The sequence below is a fragment of the Podarcis pityusensis genome, assembly GCF_964106645.2.
Source record: "Podarcis pityusensis genome assembly, chromosome: 3".
NCBI lineage: Eukaryota > Metazoa > Chordata > Lepidosauria > Squamata > Lacertidae > Podarcis > Podarcis pityusensis.
Window position 1 is genome coordinate 77071430 of NC_138026.1, and position 17252 is coordinate 77088681.

The 17252-nt window shown below is 41.7% G+C and overlaps 1 protein-coding gene across 4 annotated transcripts in view; it reads right to left on the bottom strand.

Moving 5' to 3' along the window:
- Positions 1 to 17252, bottom strand: part of LYST (lysosomal trafficking regulator) — an 81242-nt gene that overhangs the window by 27993 nt on the left and 35997 nt on the right. For 2 of the 4 annotated variants that reach the window (XM_080997587.1, XM_080997585.1), the window contains exons 17-29: positions 16668 to 16913; positions 14707 to 14880; positions 14430 to 14579; positions 13058 to 13195; positions 11685 to 11883; positions 10650 to 10781; positions 6311 to 6947; positions 5175 to 5352; positions 4167 to 4336; positions 2844 to 3074; positions 1975 to 2141; positions 1713 to 1865; positions 17 to 208 (exon numbers count right to left, since the gene is read on the bottom strand). In XM_080997587.1, coding sequence (XP_080853713.1) covers positions 17 to 208; positions 1713 to 1865; positions 1975 to 2141; positions 2844 to 3074; positions 4167 to 4336; positions 5175 to 5352; positions 6311 to 6947; positions 10650 to 10781; positions 11685 to 11883; positions 13058 to 13195; positions 14430 to 14579; positions 14707 to 14880; positions 16668 to 16913 — 2767 coding nt within the window. The remainder of the gene's footprint in view (positions 1 to 16; positions 209 to 1712; positions 1866 to 1974; positions 2142 to 2843; positions 3075 to 4166; positions 4337 to 5174; positions 5353 to 6310; positions 6948 to 10649; positions 10782 to 11684; positions 11884 to 13057; positions 13196 to 14429; positions 14580 to 14706; positions 14881 to 16667; positions 16914 to 17252) is intronic. The other 2 variants (XM_080997588.1, XM_080997586.1) reach the window with 2 other exon arrangements.

A 17252-nucleotide genomic window follows, 5' to 3' on the forward strand; every position in this document is an offset into this window, starting at 1 on the left:
GAAGGAGTATTATTACCTTGATACATGAACCTGTTGGTTGACAGAACAGTAATTCTCTGTAACCTCTGTGTAAGCTCTGCTTCGGTGGCACAAACAGGGTTGTCATGACTCATTCTTCGCTGCATCATCAAATTGAGTTCATCGCTTGCAATTGTGCGCATTCTCATTAGCAATGTGTCTGACTGAGCAAGAGAAAATTTTCTAGCTGCTTCAAAATGAAAAAGAAACATCAACAGAAAAAGAAATATCAATAAAAGAGCTATCGATTAAGAGCCCCAGCGCTACTGATAAAGACCCTAGTGGTGATCAAAAGGAGGGAAACTTTCAATTTTCTTAGGAAAGGAGCACAAATGTTAGACGATTCATCAATGTGAACTAAAAGGGGGGTGGGGGGAATCAGTCAGGCTAAGTGTCAAAACAGCTTCAAGAAATCTAGCTGATTTACATATCATCAAAACATTTTTGATGACACGATGCTCTAAATCTAATTCTGCAAAAGCATTTCCTGAGAAATGTTTTTTCAGAATGAGCTGGTAGGCACAGCTACCATTACTGCACCTGTATCTGTAGGGAACGAACAGAAAGCAGTTCCAAGAGGGGACAGGAGGGACGACTCCAAATTTAACAGACTGAAGGAGGAAGGCATCTCAAGTTGACCATAAGAAAGGAAATGTTGTCTTGGTAGATGAGGAATAATGGAGTCTTTCAATGCAATTGAACCTTTGTTTTAAACAAAAAATATCAGTTTTATGTGACTAATCTGAAGTATATACATACTGCAAAGTCCTTTTACAACAAAATAAAATCAGAGTTCAAAGAGAGTCTAGAAACAGGAAAAGTTGAACTGGCACTCCAGTTCTGAAAATGGCAGTAGGCTATTGGGCTAATATCCCAACTGGGTGAATTGATGGAGATCAAATGTGCCCAAGGATATGTCTACACTAGCTGTTTTCTGAACTCATAACTAAATAATGATGACCAGGTGCAGTCTAGGGATGGAGAGTATGTCCATTTTGGATTCTCACAGTTTTCCATTTTTCTAACCTTAGCATTCGAATCAAGTCCTCATGAAAAATTGTTATCATCTGGGTGCTCATTTTTCCTAGTATACATATTTTTGCAAACAACCTTCCCTAATATAATGCACTTTTGTTAAGTTGTTTTTGCACTCAGGTGCATTTTAATGCACACTTTCCCCTAATACATGCATCTTTGTACACATTTTTTGCTGTACAACTGCATTACAAAATTTAGAGACGCACAAAAGGAAGGCTTGCATATTGTTTCAGGAAGGGGAAATTTGGTACACTTTCATGAGAACTGAACAGGATTTCTCCACTATCTTTCGTCGGTACCCCATCCTGATTCCTGTCTCTGATCAATGCTCCTCTTCCAGTTTGTGCTGTTTTTATGCAGTCCCAAAAAGTCTGCCTCTCCCTAGCCGGTGTCCTGCTGGTCCTCCTCTATATGAAAGGACACCCAGTTATCTGTGCACACATGCAATGTTGTCATTTAACTGAACTGGTTCGAAATTGTATGTCCCAATCCTGCTTTGCAAAGTCCCGATAGCAACGTTCACTCAGGGGAAACATTTAACATTTTAAAAGAAAATCTCCACAATGGGATAGGTTTCACTGCAAATTATGATCAGGGATTTCTAATTTCAAAGAAAAAAGAAAAAGAAACAACTTGTGCTGAATTTCATTACTCACCAGCAATGCTCTGATGTTTTTGCAATATAGCCTGCTGATGTGAAGGAATTAATTGGGACGAATTGCTTAGATCTTCTGAGTCTTGATTTGCTGCGGTTTTTATGAACTCAATGCCTGCTTGTAGGACTCTGAACTGCAAAGCAATGGCCATATCTGAAAGGAAGAGATCAAATGAACAAGCATTTCTTCAAACTGTGAAATTGTTAAAATAAATAAAAAAGTTACTTTTCAGTACATTCACACAAAGGAACTTGCGACATACTCTGTGTTCTTTCGTTCTTGCTGTTCTGAAGATGTCCAAGTAACACCATGAGATCTTCAATAATCCGAAAATACTGGGAACCTGAAGAGCTGCAGGCATGGATTGTCACCGCTACAAGTAACTGCTGTATATCACACACAAGTAACCTGTAGTCGTTTGAGATGCTGCTGCAAAGGAAGTTAAATCGTTCACTTGAATTCCATTATTTTTATAAGAACGACACACATATTCAGTGCCAACTAACCTGTATCTACCCTAATCCCATTATTTGCTTGGCAATTCCTGACCTTCCCAACCAATACTTAATTTATACATCTAAGAACTGTAAGCTTTCTAGGAAATGTCCATCGAAAGATGTTCATCCTGTACAATGACCAGCACATTCTAAACAAATGTTTATAACAGCATTCAAAGCTTAAAAAGTTGAACACAGGGGTCAGCAAACTTTTTCAACAGGGGGCTAGTCCACTGTCCCTCAGACCTTGTGGGGGGCCGGACTATATTTTGGAAAAAAGAATATGAACGAATTCCTATGCCCCACAAATAACCCAGAGATGCATTTTAAATAAAAGGACACATTCTGCGGACCGTCCGCAGGCTGGATTTAGAAGGCGATTGGGCCGGATCCAGCCCCCAGGCCTTAGTTTGCCTACCCATGCCCTCTAAGAAGGACTTGTTATGCTAAGATAATAAGTACTCTCTTTGGCAACAGAATTTATTACACCCATTATAATTTGAGAATGGAAATGTGCTCTCCTGTCACTTGCTTACTGCTTCTTGGGACAAGACTGCCTGCTACTTGAACAAAAACTAGAGCAATCTATACAGTGTAGGAATTCTAAAATAGTAGGGACTAATCCATCACTTACTTGGCTTCTAACCCGTTGAGAGCTGCCAAAGTATTGCACAGTGCATATAGCAAGCCATTATCTAGCAGCATGTCTGCCATTTTAGAACAGGAGTTTATGATTTGCATCAGGAAACATAGGGAGTTATGCAGCAGGACGCTATCGTAGAGGGAGTTCTCTATAAGCCCCAGAACAGGTATCACACACCACTTTTGAAAAAGTCCAGCACCTTTCACATCTTCTAAATCAAAGCTGTTAAAGGGAGGAAAAGGCAATCTGTAATGCAGCTTTAAATATGATACAAAAATAACAACCAACCCACATCTTATTGACCTTTCTGTGTTAGGCTATTAGAAGCAAGATGGAACTTGGATTTACAAATTCGTATGCAGTTAATTCAGTCATAACAAGGTATGTGGATGAAATCAAACCTCTGGCACAGAATAGCATCATGATGTGACACACAGCACTATCCTAAGTACTTAATTTGCTATCCTAACAAGTCCTGGGATTTAATAAGAGATAACAAATTCAATTCAGCTTCTGTATTACAGGACAGAGAAAAATCACATTAGTAGAAAAACTAAAAATCTTACTGGCTATCATAAACCCTACTGGCTGTGATAAATCATTCTGCTGCTGGCACCATCATGAACACAAAGGCAGGAAAATCTTTGCTATAAATAAAATAACTTGGCCACAAACAGAGACTTTGATACACTGCAGGGATTAGCAGTGAAACAATTAGATCAGGGGTGAAAAACCTGCTCTCCTCTCCTTTCCTTTCCTTTCCTTTCCTTTCCTTTCCTTTCCTTTTCAACACCAGTAGACTCTCACTAGTAGAATTAAACCCTTGGGGTCCCTTCCAACTCTACAATTCTGCGATTCTCCTGGAGCCTGCCTACACACACACACACACACACACACACACACACACACGTCTTGCCCAGAGTATCTTTAAAACTGGGAGAAACCCTAGAGAAGATTTTGCATGTAAAGGGGGAGGAGAGGAAATTAAAGAGCTGTTTCACCAATGGAACACTATTAGCGCTGCTCTGGATACAACCAAATGAGCCTAATCTGGCCAAATACAACACACAGTACAAAAGAAGGAGTGTATATTTCACAAAACAAGGATTGATGAAATGGTTTTCTTTGAGGTGTGCTAATGGAACTGGAGTTCTTATGAACTGTTTATAGCATAAATTGATTTATTCTGAGTGGGCCGTTGCAGGGAAATGAAGGCACTTGGCAAGCAATTTATATTTGCCTACAGCATACTGCCCAATTTTTAGCTCAGCTAAAAATAAGTTAATCTATAGAGGATAAAAAAGTATTAGTTACTCTTCATCAAGACCGACTGATCGACCAAACAGCATTTCCATGAAGCATTCCATAAGTTCTTGAGTGCCTTGGTGAAGATATAACTGGTTAGCTAACAAAGAGAAACCACGATTCTTCAGGAACTTCTCCTTTTGTTCCCTGGTTGCTCTGCTGAAATACGTGTCCAAAAGCTGAGGGAACAGAAGAATGATTTTAAGTTATTCATTATGAAATTCTTTTTCTAAAACTATTTAAGGTAGCAATCATGCCATTGCTTGTGGCAGTGAATTCCATATACATATTTAATATAATTATACAATATATATTGTACTTATTTTCCACTCTTGCGTGGGAATTCTGGTGGTTTCCCATTCAGAGAATATATAACAATGCTCAGGGCTGGATTTAGGTTTGATGAGGTTTGATGAGGACCTAAGCTACTGAAAGTAATGGGGCCCTTTATATGTCCAGCTGTCCTTTGCCAACAACAAATTGTCACTGTTTCTTGTGTTGAATATATGGTAATTTATAGACCTAATAGGTATCTACAGCCATTTGCACATAACAAATAGGAGCCTACACAACACAAAACACTGTTGCTGTATGTAGATTTTATTTGTTTTTTATCTTATATTTTGGAAATGTACTTCCAGTGGGTTGGTTTTTTTTACTTTAATTTTTTTGGGGGGGGCCCAAGAGAGTGGGGCCCTAAGCTATAGCTTGTTTAGCTTATGCGTAAATCTGGCACGGACAATGCTGCATGATCGTGTACTTCTAGGCCATTCACTGGCATTCATTCATTAAATAAACTACTTTTTTATACCATATTCTAAACCTACAGCTAGTCAACTTCATTGGGTGTCCCCTATTTTTAGTAATATGGTAGTGGGAGTGAGAGAAGATGTTCAGGAAAGGTCCCTAGATACAGCTTTGATTGTGACCCATGAGATTGCTTAAGCAGTTTAATAAGGCTGCAAATGTGCATATTATACTTTTACACAAACACAAACAAACACGTATTTTTCCTACTTTAATAACTCCCTGTTGTATGAGAGGAGACGGATGGTTCACAAGAACTATGAGAACATCTGGCTGAATAAGCTTGTCCATCACATCTTGAAGCATGACATCTGGCAAGATCAAAAGTACTCTCCTCAAGAGCTGATAAAAACCACAGCATACGAGTACGAGACAGTCTTCTGTTGATCTGATCGGAAGAAGAGAGTTTATTACTAAGATGCCCTTTGTATTTATTGTTGCACAGTAGCAGAAGATTGCAGCCATTGCCAGAATGAGTGGGGGCTGGAATGTAACAAGAAGAATGGTAATCCGCTTGTTTCTGCCTCAACTGCACGATGTCTTACACCCAGTAGAAGAGAATGAATCTCTTTAATAGAAAGTTATCTTAATAGCTCCACTCTTTATATAAAACTCTACAGCATGAGTCCTATCCAAAAGGAAAGTTCCAATATGTAATTCATGAACACAATCACATAGAGAATTGTGTCTTGTGAAGGGGCACAAGTTACCAGACAAACTGTGGTTGCTGAAAATACCACTACAGTAGAATAAAATAATCCAGGTCGCATGCATGCATACATATAAATAAATAGTATTTTTCTCTGTGTGACTGCATATTAAGTGGTTTATTGTGTCCCTAAGGTCCTGCAAAATAGGTCCATTTCACACATATATGAAAAAGGCCATTCTTATACGTCCCCTGCTGCACTTCTGTGATCCCAAACGGCTTTTGTGACCTTCTCAAACTTGTCCTTTTTTAAAAAAGAGGCCATAGCAATTTCTACACTTCGCCCATGCCTACTTGCCATGAACCCAAGGGTTGATCATGGATCCCTGCAGCCCTCAGTTCCAAAAAGGTTAACCACTCTTGTTCTAAGGCAGTTGTGGGGAACAGTTTGGCTCTCCAGCTCCTGCTGAACTACAACTCCCATCAGCCCCAGCAAGCATGGTCAATGGCCAGGGATAATGGGAGCTGTAGTTCAGCAACATCTGGAGGACCTGAGGTTGCCCACATCTGTTCTGAGGGATTATTCACCTAATATTTTGGGGCTACTTTTGTCCACAAAATCAGCCAAGCAAAGTTCAGTTCTTGCCAAGTGAAAACTGCATGAACGTGAGAATTATAAACTTTCACATCCACGTACCTATCAGCAGTGCTTTCGGATTTCAGAGGAGCCTGTTTGCTAGTCGAGGAAAAGGCGAGATGTTCCCAGTCTTCCGAAGCTACACTCTTATCAGCCAGGCTTGGCCAACGAGCAATAGTGGATCCACTATGAGCTGAAAAGGCTAATCCCAAACCTGCAAAGTTGCCATGACTTTTCTGAAAGGTAGACAACCCTTTCAGATTGTCAGGACGCCTCAGGGACAATGCTGGGGCAGCGCCATCTTCACTAGATTTCATTCCTGTGTTTGTTTCTTGGTTCTCAGAAGGCTTGTCCAACATTTCCACCACTTCCTTTGAAATATCAAACGTCTCAGTAGAAGTCAACTCTCCCACATTTACAACTGTTTTTGCAGATTCACAGCTACTGAGTAAATGCGCCTCCTGCATCATTTTAAAGACCTCCAAGCTCTTTACAAAATTATTTTTATGCAGTAGCTCATCTACATCAGTCTTTCGAAGTATATTCAAGTTCTCAACACTGCTGCCCATGTTCCCACAGAACCCTTTTCGGTGCATTTGTGGAGAGGAAGTAAGAGATGTTGGTAGGCTTTTACACCGCCGGTCAGGTGCCTGAGGAACTGCTGTCTGTAGTTCACTGATTTCAGAAGAATCATTTCCTGAGAAAACAAATATGGCAAGTGCTATTCTCAATTTTTTTTTTACATCAGTCCTTAATGAAAATATTACAGTGGAACCTTGGTTCTCCAACTTAATCTGTTCTGGGAGTCCATTCAACTCCCAAAACGGTTTGAGAACCAAGGTGAGGCTTCTTCCAATTGGCTGCAGAAAGCTCCTACAGCCAACCAGAAGCCGCGGAAGCCATGCTGGGCATTCGGCTTCCAAAAAAGGTTTCAGGGTCAATGGCTACTAGAAGCTGGAGGTAGCAAAGCTTCCGAACACCAGTTGCTGAAAATCATGGGAAAGGAGAGAGCTCTTGTGTTCATGTACTGCTCTCTGGTTTCCCACATGTATCTGGTTGGCCACTGTGAGAACAGGATGCTGGACTAGATGGACCACTGGCTTGGTCCACCAGGTTCTTCTTATGTTCTTAAGGTTCACAAAGTGCTTCTGGAGCAAACCTAATACTGTTCTTCGCCCATTATTTAAGTTCACTCACACTCATTCATCTTTACTGTCTTCCTTGTCAACAACCAACCTCTCTTAACGCTACTCTAGGGAAGAAATTTCACCAGCACTTTCCCACCTAATTTAACTGAAATTAACATGCCCACTGAACAAAAGTGGCCTGCCTTGTTAGTAGTAGTTACATGTTCTGCCTGTTCTGGTGTTCGGAAACTTTGCTACCTCCAGCTACTAGTTTGTAAATTAAATATTATTTTTGTATAATATAAGCAGTATGCCACTGTTTTGAAGGTTGGTAATGTACTATTACTTGCTGCTGATAAACTGAAGATGGAAACTTATTTGGCATCTTATAAATATGTTTTCACATTGCTATGTATTTGCATCAATGACAAAGGGACTAAAAGGGAGTGCTTAAGTTTTCCTTGCCACTGTTTTTCCAGTCGAAACACACATTTTTTCACTAGCATGGTCTGAAACACAAGTAATCAGGGATTTTGAACTTTGGGTGGGGACATCTACACTGGGGGTGAGAGACCACAGCTCTGTTCCAAACATTTGTTTGTTAACATGTATTGTGTCTCTAAAGCAGAGGCTCTAAAGCATAACAAGTCAGGACCTTTATGTAGAAAGGACTATATTTCATAACAGTTACCTACAGCAAGCTACTGGAGAACATCCATTTCTTGAAAAAGTTTCCTGCTGCATTATAATTAATGTCAGCTAAATATAGGCTGTTAATTGGTTTTGCACACAAAGTGTTCATACAGCATTTTATATCATGCCTCCAAAGTAAAACGGATGTCACACATGTCTTCTGAGTCATGCTTCAGTACACAAGGCAAGCAGAGCACCAGGACTTGTAGGAAATACTTCAGAAGTCCTAAATACAGAATGTTCCAGGACTACACTGGTCTTGGGCATAGAATATCTGCGTAATTTGACATTTCCGTGACTGTTTATGGTGTGAAGGCTGCCATAAACAGATTTGCCCAGCAAACTTCCCACCAGACGTCAGCAGAGCTGAAACACAGTCGGCAGTGAAGCAAGCGGAATTGGCCCTGAGTCTTGATTGATCAGCAACACAAGATTGTTATAGGTAGATTAAGTGTAGGTTGCTGTATACAGAGACCACTGTGGGTCCCCACAGCAGCAGATCTGCTTGTGTCAGGGAACTGACATCGGAGCTAGAGGTGGAGGGAAGGCTCTCAAATGATGCTGGAGAAGGGCCCAGCAGGGAGAGAGGCAGCTCCGCAGATGGGGAAGCAAATCAGCGCTACACCAGGGATAAGGAGGGGCTGATGGGGGAATCGGCGAGAGGGCTCCAGGACTCTTCACCGGACACCAGCGGGGAGAGCACGGGTCCTCCTCTACCCACGCCCTCCCTGCGCAGAAGACTACCGCGCAGAGAGAGTAGGAGGAGACTGGGTGTCAAACAACTTTTATGTTGGAAGAGATTTAAGAAACGCCCACTGACGGATTCTGCTAGCGACTGAGGCAGCCACGAAGTGAAGGGCTGCCCAGACTGAAAGGTTTACCAAGGCAACAAAGCCTGGAGAGGCGGCAACTTACGCACGAGCAACCCATACTCATTATAGCTTGCATCCTCTCAGTAGACCAAAACATAAACTCTCAGTTGCTCACATAATGCCATGCGCATGTGCATGATTTCACTTTCTTATCTTGCAGCTGTGTAAACAATCCAGCTTCAGAGCCAGAGCTTCGCATTACATACAGAAACTCACAGAGACAGCTTTCTGAAAACGAATGACCAATACCCCCAAACAATTTCCACACTGAAGAGAGAAATGGAAGTGGAAGATCTTATCCCAATATCTTCCAAATTGGACATGCACACTCACTTCACTTTTGGAAATGCACACGCTTCGTTAATCGCCATGGGTGGTATGCAACTAAGTTTTACTGAGAGTAGATCTACTGAAATTAATGGCCCTAATTTGTGTTGATTAATTTCAGTGGGTCCACTCTAAGTAAAATGTAGCTGAATATCGCCCCTTGCTTTCAATTTAATCTATTTTTTTCAAAGCGTTAAATATCAGACACACTTATATTAATGTTAGAAGTTCCTACATCTCTGTTAGGAAAACATTCTTTAAGAAACAGATAAAAAGTTCCTGGAAGCTTTAAAGAGGGTTCCGGAATTTTCTTTAGTGTGTAGGAGTGGCACTCTAGGCTTATATAATAATAATAATAATTTATTATTTATACCCCGCCCATCTGGCTGGGTTTCCCCAGCCACTCTGGGCGGCTTCCAACAAAACACTAAAATACAATAACCTATTAAACATTAAAAGCTTCCCTAAACAGGGCTGCCTTTAGATGTCTTCTAAAAGTTTGGTAGTTATTTTTCTCTTTGACATCTGGTGGGAGGGCGTTCCACAGGGCGGGTGCCACTACCGAAAAGGCCCTCTGCCTGGTTCCCTGTAACTTGGCTTCTCGCAGCGAGGGAACCGCCAGAAGGCCCTCGGCGCTGGACCTCAGTGTCTGGGCAGAACGATGGATTGATTGGTGTCAGCTGGATGTGCAAATAAAGGGAGGAAATTGCAAGCTGCAATTTCCACACGAGGAAAGCACACACACACGCTGTCAGCACGCACGCTGACAACAAGGTTGGAAGTAAGACAATGTGTGCTGCTGATACGGTGAGTTTTGCTAATTCAGGATTGTTAATTACTGGACTGAGATTATACCGTGCTGGAGAGATAAAGGAACATAAACAGCTTGTATGTAATAGTAACAGAAATGCTTGTACAACCAGTCAAGCAATAAAGAAGCTCTTGACTGTGAATTTAAGTATGACTCCTGTTCTTGTCCTCTGCCTCTGGGGAAAACTCTGCTACATACAGTAAGAAGTGGTTTTATTGAGGTGCTACCACACAAGCAGTAATGCGCAGCGGAAGTGTGTTGGCGGTAACCTCTAATAATCTCCTGTAAGCTATTCTCATGTCCATCAGGCACCAAACATTAGCAAGAGCTTTGCCACCAATTCTGCCAAGGCTGGATTCACACACCATTAGGCAGGTCAGCTGCACCGCCAGAAAGTTTGCAATGTGCACCCTGCTCCAGCCTTCTCTCCTAAGGCAAGGCAGGAACAGTGTATTTACTTCACCACCACAGCTGCCTACACCAGCCTGAATCAGTCCCTTTAAGCTTCTATGCTGCACTTCTCACTTCACTGTAACTTGGGAAGCTCAGGTCTTGTGGCAATGACTTACTTTCTTGACAAACAGCTGAAAATCCAGTTGGACTTGTAATTGCCAGTGCTGGGCTGTCAATAGATTTTCCGCCACTGCTGGAATTCCTCAAATACATAATGGATTGGACCTTCTCTTGGAAAATGTTGCCATCTAGAAAAAGCAAACAAAGGAATTTAACATCTCAGAAGATTTCATTCCTTGCACAGAATTTAAGTGGAGACATTGAACTATGCTAAGTCTTGACCAGTAATGTGATTCATCAGAGCCACTCTGAACAAACATATTAGAGGGTGTTGACAAAGATGCAGTGTAATCCTGCGTGTATTTATTCATAAGTACATCTTACCAAGCTCAACGACACACTCTACAAACCTACAGAATTGACTCTTCAGTGTCTGTACATGCAACAAGGACCAAGATGACATGAACGTTTATGAGCAAGATACTGATAAAGTACAACCTTGTTTGTGAAACAGCTAGTATCCAAGGTTCCAATGCACAGAGCAACTTTGAATAAGTCACTTTTTAAGGCCTCAAATCCTTTATCCCTAAAATCAGAAGATTTATTTTGCAGGTACAGTGGTACCTCGGAAGTCGAACGGAATCCATTCTGGAAGTCCATTCGACTTCCAAAATGTTCAGAAACCAAGGCGTGGCATCCTGCAGCCAATCGGATGCCACGTCGGATGTTTGGGTTCCAAAGAATGTTCGCAAACCGGAACACTCACTTCCAGGTTTGCAGTGTTCGGGAGCCAAAATGTTTGACTCGCAAGGTGTTCAGGATCCAAGGTGCAACTGTATTAGCTTTTTACAAATATGTCAAATATGTTGAACATCAAGCTCTGAATTCAATACAATAGGGCTGAGAGACTAAAAATCTGCTACCATAAACCAATCAGAATGCAAGTATGAATATAATCTGGGGAAACAAATCAAGAGTAGAAGCTATAAAACTAAGAGGGCAGGGATTGAAAAAAGGTAAGCTGCTATGTTTCTGTGGTATTAATATAGTTAGTTTCTTATTTTCTGATTCAGGTCAAAACAATACTTTACCTATGTGCAGGGAAAAGTAGAAGTCTCTGGGATTGTGGCACACATATGTATTAGTAGGAGGGTGAACTGCTAAAAGGAAATTGAAGATCAGTGCCAGCAATTCCAGATCTGGGGGAGAACCAAGTACTTCTTCAATTATTTTCACAAATGATGTGCAAACTTCTGTAGGCATAGATGTGAAGTTTTCTTCTTCCTGCTCCTAAGAAAGAAACAAAGAGAAAAACAAATAGAGTCCTACGAAACCACAATTTCCTTCTGTGTACTGTTCAAGGATATATATCTGACGAAACTGTATTCCTTTGTTTTACCTGTACTCACACTTCTAGGATACATGCATGTATAGCAGAGGGCATGTTACAGTATTATGTAACATAATACTGAAATTTCCAAGAAATGGTCAGAAAACTCCCTGCTGGCAATGGTTTCTATATCTCTTTCAAAACAGATGACTGAATCAGATCCATTGGCCCCTTCAAAATCTAGAATTTTTAGAAGTATCTGTAAGGTAATTACTCTGGGATGCCAATTCTCAACACTTAAGGTTTAGGATCAATTGACAATGTTACAAGCATGGTCCTGTAAACACTGGCAGCACTAAGGTCCACCCTAACTTGTGCGCGTGTGTGATCCAATGGAAACTTGCTATCAAGCAATTTTGAAACCTAATGTAATGCGTATCTACTATCTCAGATATAGTTATCATCTGCATTAACTGGCATCTGTGGGGAATATTCCAATGAGGCATGAGGGACCTATAGACCAGGAAAGTTAGAAGTGCATACTTTTTGTGGTGCAAGGTCATCTCAAGTCCTGTTCCGATATACTTTCAAGGAGCAACATGAGTAGAAAAAGGCTGTGGAGCTATGTACCTGTACTCCCCCTCCCACAATCATCACATAGCTCTGCTGGCTTCCACATGTTCTAGTGTAATTTCTATAGCAGGAGAGCCTTTTCTAATTATGAAGGTTCCCATTTGATTAAGCACTCTGGAGTACTGGGGTTCTAAGTAGCACAGAAAGACTCCACTGGTAGAAAGGGCTATCTGTTGCAAATGTTACACCAGAACACCAGCAAAAGCTGCCTGATATCAGGGGTGGAGTTATAACAGTTAAATAGGACTTATGGCATTTGCAGATCTAACTAAAATCATCATAAATCAGTTAGTGGCATCAGTGGAAGTTGGGAAAGCTGGACGGCTTTCACTATTCAACAGTTTCTGTTTCTGTTCAAAATCATCACTATCTGTAATATCTTTATTAATAGGGCTGGAGAAAGAGGGGGAGTGTGAGTCAGATGCTGTGAACCATCATCTACATGTTCACTCCTACAGACAAGAACCTGAAACATTCAAAACAAAGGTTGTGGTGCCTTACCTGCAGAACCTGGCATGTGAGAAGGAAGTGATGCACAACTTGAGCTTTGAGGAGCTGCTTAATGTTAAACGTCTGCTGCCAATGATCATCATGGATAAGGACTTCCAGAGCTGATAGGAGTGTTTCCCAAACACCTGGCTGCAAAAAGAGAAGTAGTCTTAGGCACACAAAAAATGAAAATAAAGTTAGAAGCAAGTTGCCATCAAAAGTGTATTGGCAATGCTGGGAGAATAAAAAAACTGTAGCCAGCAAGGCAACCCAAAACTTCAGAAATCTAGATTGTTAGTGGGATGTCAATGAAAAACATCCTGTGCACTTAGCATAACAGCAGTCGCAAATGCATGCAGGACTTACATTTTACATCTAGACAGCAGCAAAATATTTGTTAGGCTTCCCTCTAAAGTACTATTAGCACCAGTCCAACATTTGAACCTGAATTCAGACCTGAAAATGATTGTGAATCAGAAGTTTGCACATGCTCCTACTGAGGCTGTTTTTTGTGGTCAAACTTGTCTAATAACCATTAAGAATTATGAAGATTGTTCAGGAGGATGGGGCTTTTCTGCACTTTTAACTATTTCCTAAACACAGGTACAGGTGACAACTGCATCTTCTGCCTCCTGCCCCGGTTCTCTTCACAAAGCAGGGAGGATATATTGCAGAATGTTTACCTCTTCCAACGTGCTCTTAAAATCCTTGGCTATAGATATATTGATACTGGTATAGCAATGAAAGCATTTACACAACGAATACAGATTTGTTTTAACACCACTGGAGAAATTTCATCAAGGAAAAGGTTTGCGAGGGGGACCATGAAAAGAATAGGTAACTGACCTGCCTATACAGGCATCAATTCACAGCGGGGCACCTTTGAGCACTATGGCGCCTCCCAGGCCCCACAACCCCTCCACATTTTTTCCTTAAAATTGAGAGGACCCTGCAGTTTAGCTGGAACTGTATTTTGGGGTGCTTGGAGGTGCCCACTTTGGAGGAGGGTTCTGAGCACTGCCATTTTTTTCTTCTGTAAAATGGGTATTTTGTGGTGCTCCTGAGTTTCAATTCAAATATACCCTTGGGTCCTTAAAAGGTTGAGATCCCCTATGTGAATTAAAAAGCAAATCCTTTCTATAGAAGTGCGCATTCAGAAGACAGGCCAACTGCTTGTTCTGGACAGGGCTGCACACCCTCTAAAGGAGAAAATGCATAGCCTGGGGGTATTCTTGGATATATCTTGGTCATTAGAGGTCCAAGGGACCTTGGAAACCACGTCACATTTTCTAGAGGGAATAAAGAGATATTAAATTCTGCTAACAACCATATTTTAACTTTGATTTAGTTGTGGAGCAGTCATGTTCTGATCTGTGCAAATCACCTGGGCTTTAGACCATATCTTCCAATCAAGTAGCAGCTCTTCCAACAGCTTGACATCTTGAATCACCGCTCTAGACTCCACATCTAGTATGAACTGCCCATTTTCATTCAGATGAATCATCTTCTCACTGCAGCATCCTGCAAGGAGAGTCTTGCAAAGGGATAACAAAAAGATTCAGTTTTGTGAAGTTATGAACCAGAAGTGAATGAGAAAAGCAGGCTAACGATTTTGCCAAGATCAGTCAATGCAAAGAGAAGGTTTCAGCAGAGCACCTTACCTGCAAAATGTGAAATCCAACAATACATTTGGGCTTTATCAACACCTGATGAATCATGGAATAACCATTGCAGTTTTCTAACTCCTGTATTCTCTGCTGATTGTGTTTGGTTAAGGCAAGGATAACTTTCAGAGCTAAAGCTTGGGTTTCTTCACAGTCGCTGATTTCCACAACCTAAAAATAAGCCAATATGCCTCTTAAGTAATAAAGCATGTCTGACAGAGTGTTACTTCAGTGTTACTTGTCCTGCCCCACATGGATTATCTTGTTACAGGTATCATGGAGGAGCTATTTCATCTGCAAGCTCTTGGTCTCTACTGGTGGCACATTTTAGGCCTTTATTGCACGGGTTGATTTGTAAAGGGAGACTAGACCATGTGCAATCCTATCACCAAACAAGGCACTGGACAGAATAACAACTAAGTAATGCCTATTACTTAAGGGACGCAGGTGGCACTGTGGTCAAAACCACAGAGCCTAGGACTTGCCGATCAGAGGTCGGCGGTTCAAATCCCCGCGATGGGATGAGCGCCCATTGCTTGGTTCCTGCTCCTGCCAACCTAGCAGTTCAAAAGCACGTCGAAGTGCAAGTAGATTAATAGGTACCACTCCAGAGGGAAGGTAAATGGCATTTCCGTGTGCTGCTCTGGTTCACCAGAAACAGCTTAGTCATGCTGGCCACATGACCCGGAAGCTGTACGCCAGCTGCCTCGGCCAATAATGCGAGATGAGTGCCGCAACCCCAGAGTCGTTCGCGACTGGACCTAACAGTCAGGGGTCCCTTTACCTTTAATGCCTATTTAGGCCACCCCTGTAGTGTGTTTCAAGTGCTTCAAGAGTGCCTCAAGCAAATTGGGAAATGGCCATTCTGGAACTACCCTTCCTCTGCCGTGCAGTCCCCTGGACTTCACAGTGGTCCAGTGGATGTCACCCATTATTAATTAAAGTGATTTTAATCCAGTACAGTGGTACCTCGGGTTAAGTACTTAATTCGTTCCGGAGGTCCGTACTTAAGCTGAAACTGTTCTTAACCTGAACAACCACTTTAGCTAATGGGGTCTCCTGCTGCTGCTGCGCCACCGGAGCACGATTTCTGTTCTCATCCTGAAGCAAAGTTCTTAACCTGAAGCAATATTTCTGGGTTAGCGGAGTCTGTAACCTGAAGCATATGTAACCTGAAGCTTATGTAACCCGAAGTACCACTGTACTCCTGAATCTGTGAATAGCATAGTCTCTGAAGGGCAAAATCCAAACCCGGGGTGGGGGGAATGTAAGAGTGGGGCCTCTGCCACATCCACAGCCTTGCTATGCATACAGACAAATTGCTTCACCATCCTGGAGTTGGCATGGCAAAAGGGCGGGGGGGACGGGGGACGGGATCCTGCTATTTTTCCAGTCAATTCCGTTTTAGTCATGTTGCTTTTCTTCCTAATTAAAAGACTTCCAACCTACACATCCAAACCTAAACAAATTTTGAAACACTTTGCAAGAAGTGGTAGGTTAGGATTTCATTATGGGCAGTATTGGGCAATCAGCAAATGAGTAAGCACTTAGGTTTTAATTCTTTAATTAATGCTGAAAGAATTGCTGGGCCTTTGGGGGGTGGGGCAATCACTGCACGTAAACTGCAGCTTCCCCACCCATACCTGATGTGTCACATACACTGCTGTAGATGAAACGTAGCAGGGTATACACACAAAAAAGGTGCAATATCCCTGATTGTAGTTCTGCTTATAGCTTACAGCAGAAAAATAACATTTATTTACTGACAGCATTTTCCTTATACCTCCATTAACAACAATGCTCCTTATTAGCAGCCCTATGAGGTGCCTGTCTGGGAGCAGCCTAGGTTTCATGCACCAGTTCACTTTATTTGCTTCTCCACATACTAGCAATCAAAAGACCTGAAAGTCTGCCATGACAAATAAACTAAGAGGGAAAGCAATTTTTCAGCATCTTACCCTGGCAAAAAGGAAGACAAAAGACCCAGTTCCACCAATCTCATGCAGTATGCCCTGGAGACCTTTGTATTCTGCCGGCTGTAGCATTTTCAGGTAATAAGGATCTGGCAAATTGCTTTGTACTTCTTTTGAGCTGAAAGGTCGTTGGGAAGGAATGGTTTTCGCTTGACCTTTAAGCCTGATTACTGGCTCGTAGATTGTATAGTGGCCAGGGCAGCAAGTGGTGTAAACAGTAGCAAGGCTTTCCTGAAATACAAGACAACATTAAAGGAGCTTGCAGCTTTTACCCAAATCACCACTTTTCTTTTGAGCTTCCACTGTCATGGTCGGCACAGCAGTTCATCCCGACGCATTTAATGAAATGATACTAGCCTTTCAGAAATGTAACTATGAGTTGGGATACATGGAAAACAAAGTTAAGTTATAGGGTAGAAAGGAGACAACCTACAGGAGATAAGTTAGGAATAAATAAAGGTTTCTCAGGGAGACAAAATGAATCTGAATAAGTTGAGGAGTGTGTTTGCGATATTTGTACCATAAGTTAGATTCACATCTCGCTGCATTTCATTTTGCCATATCCCCTCT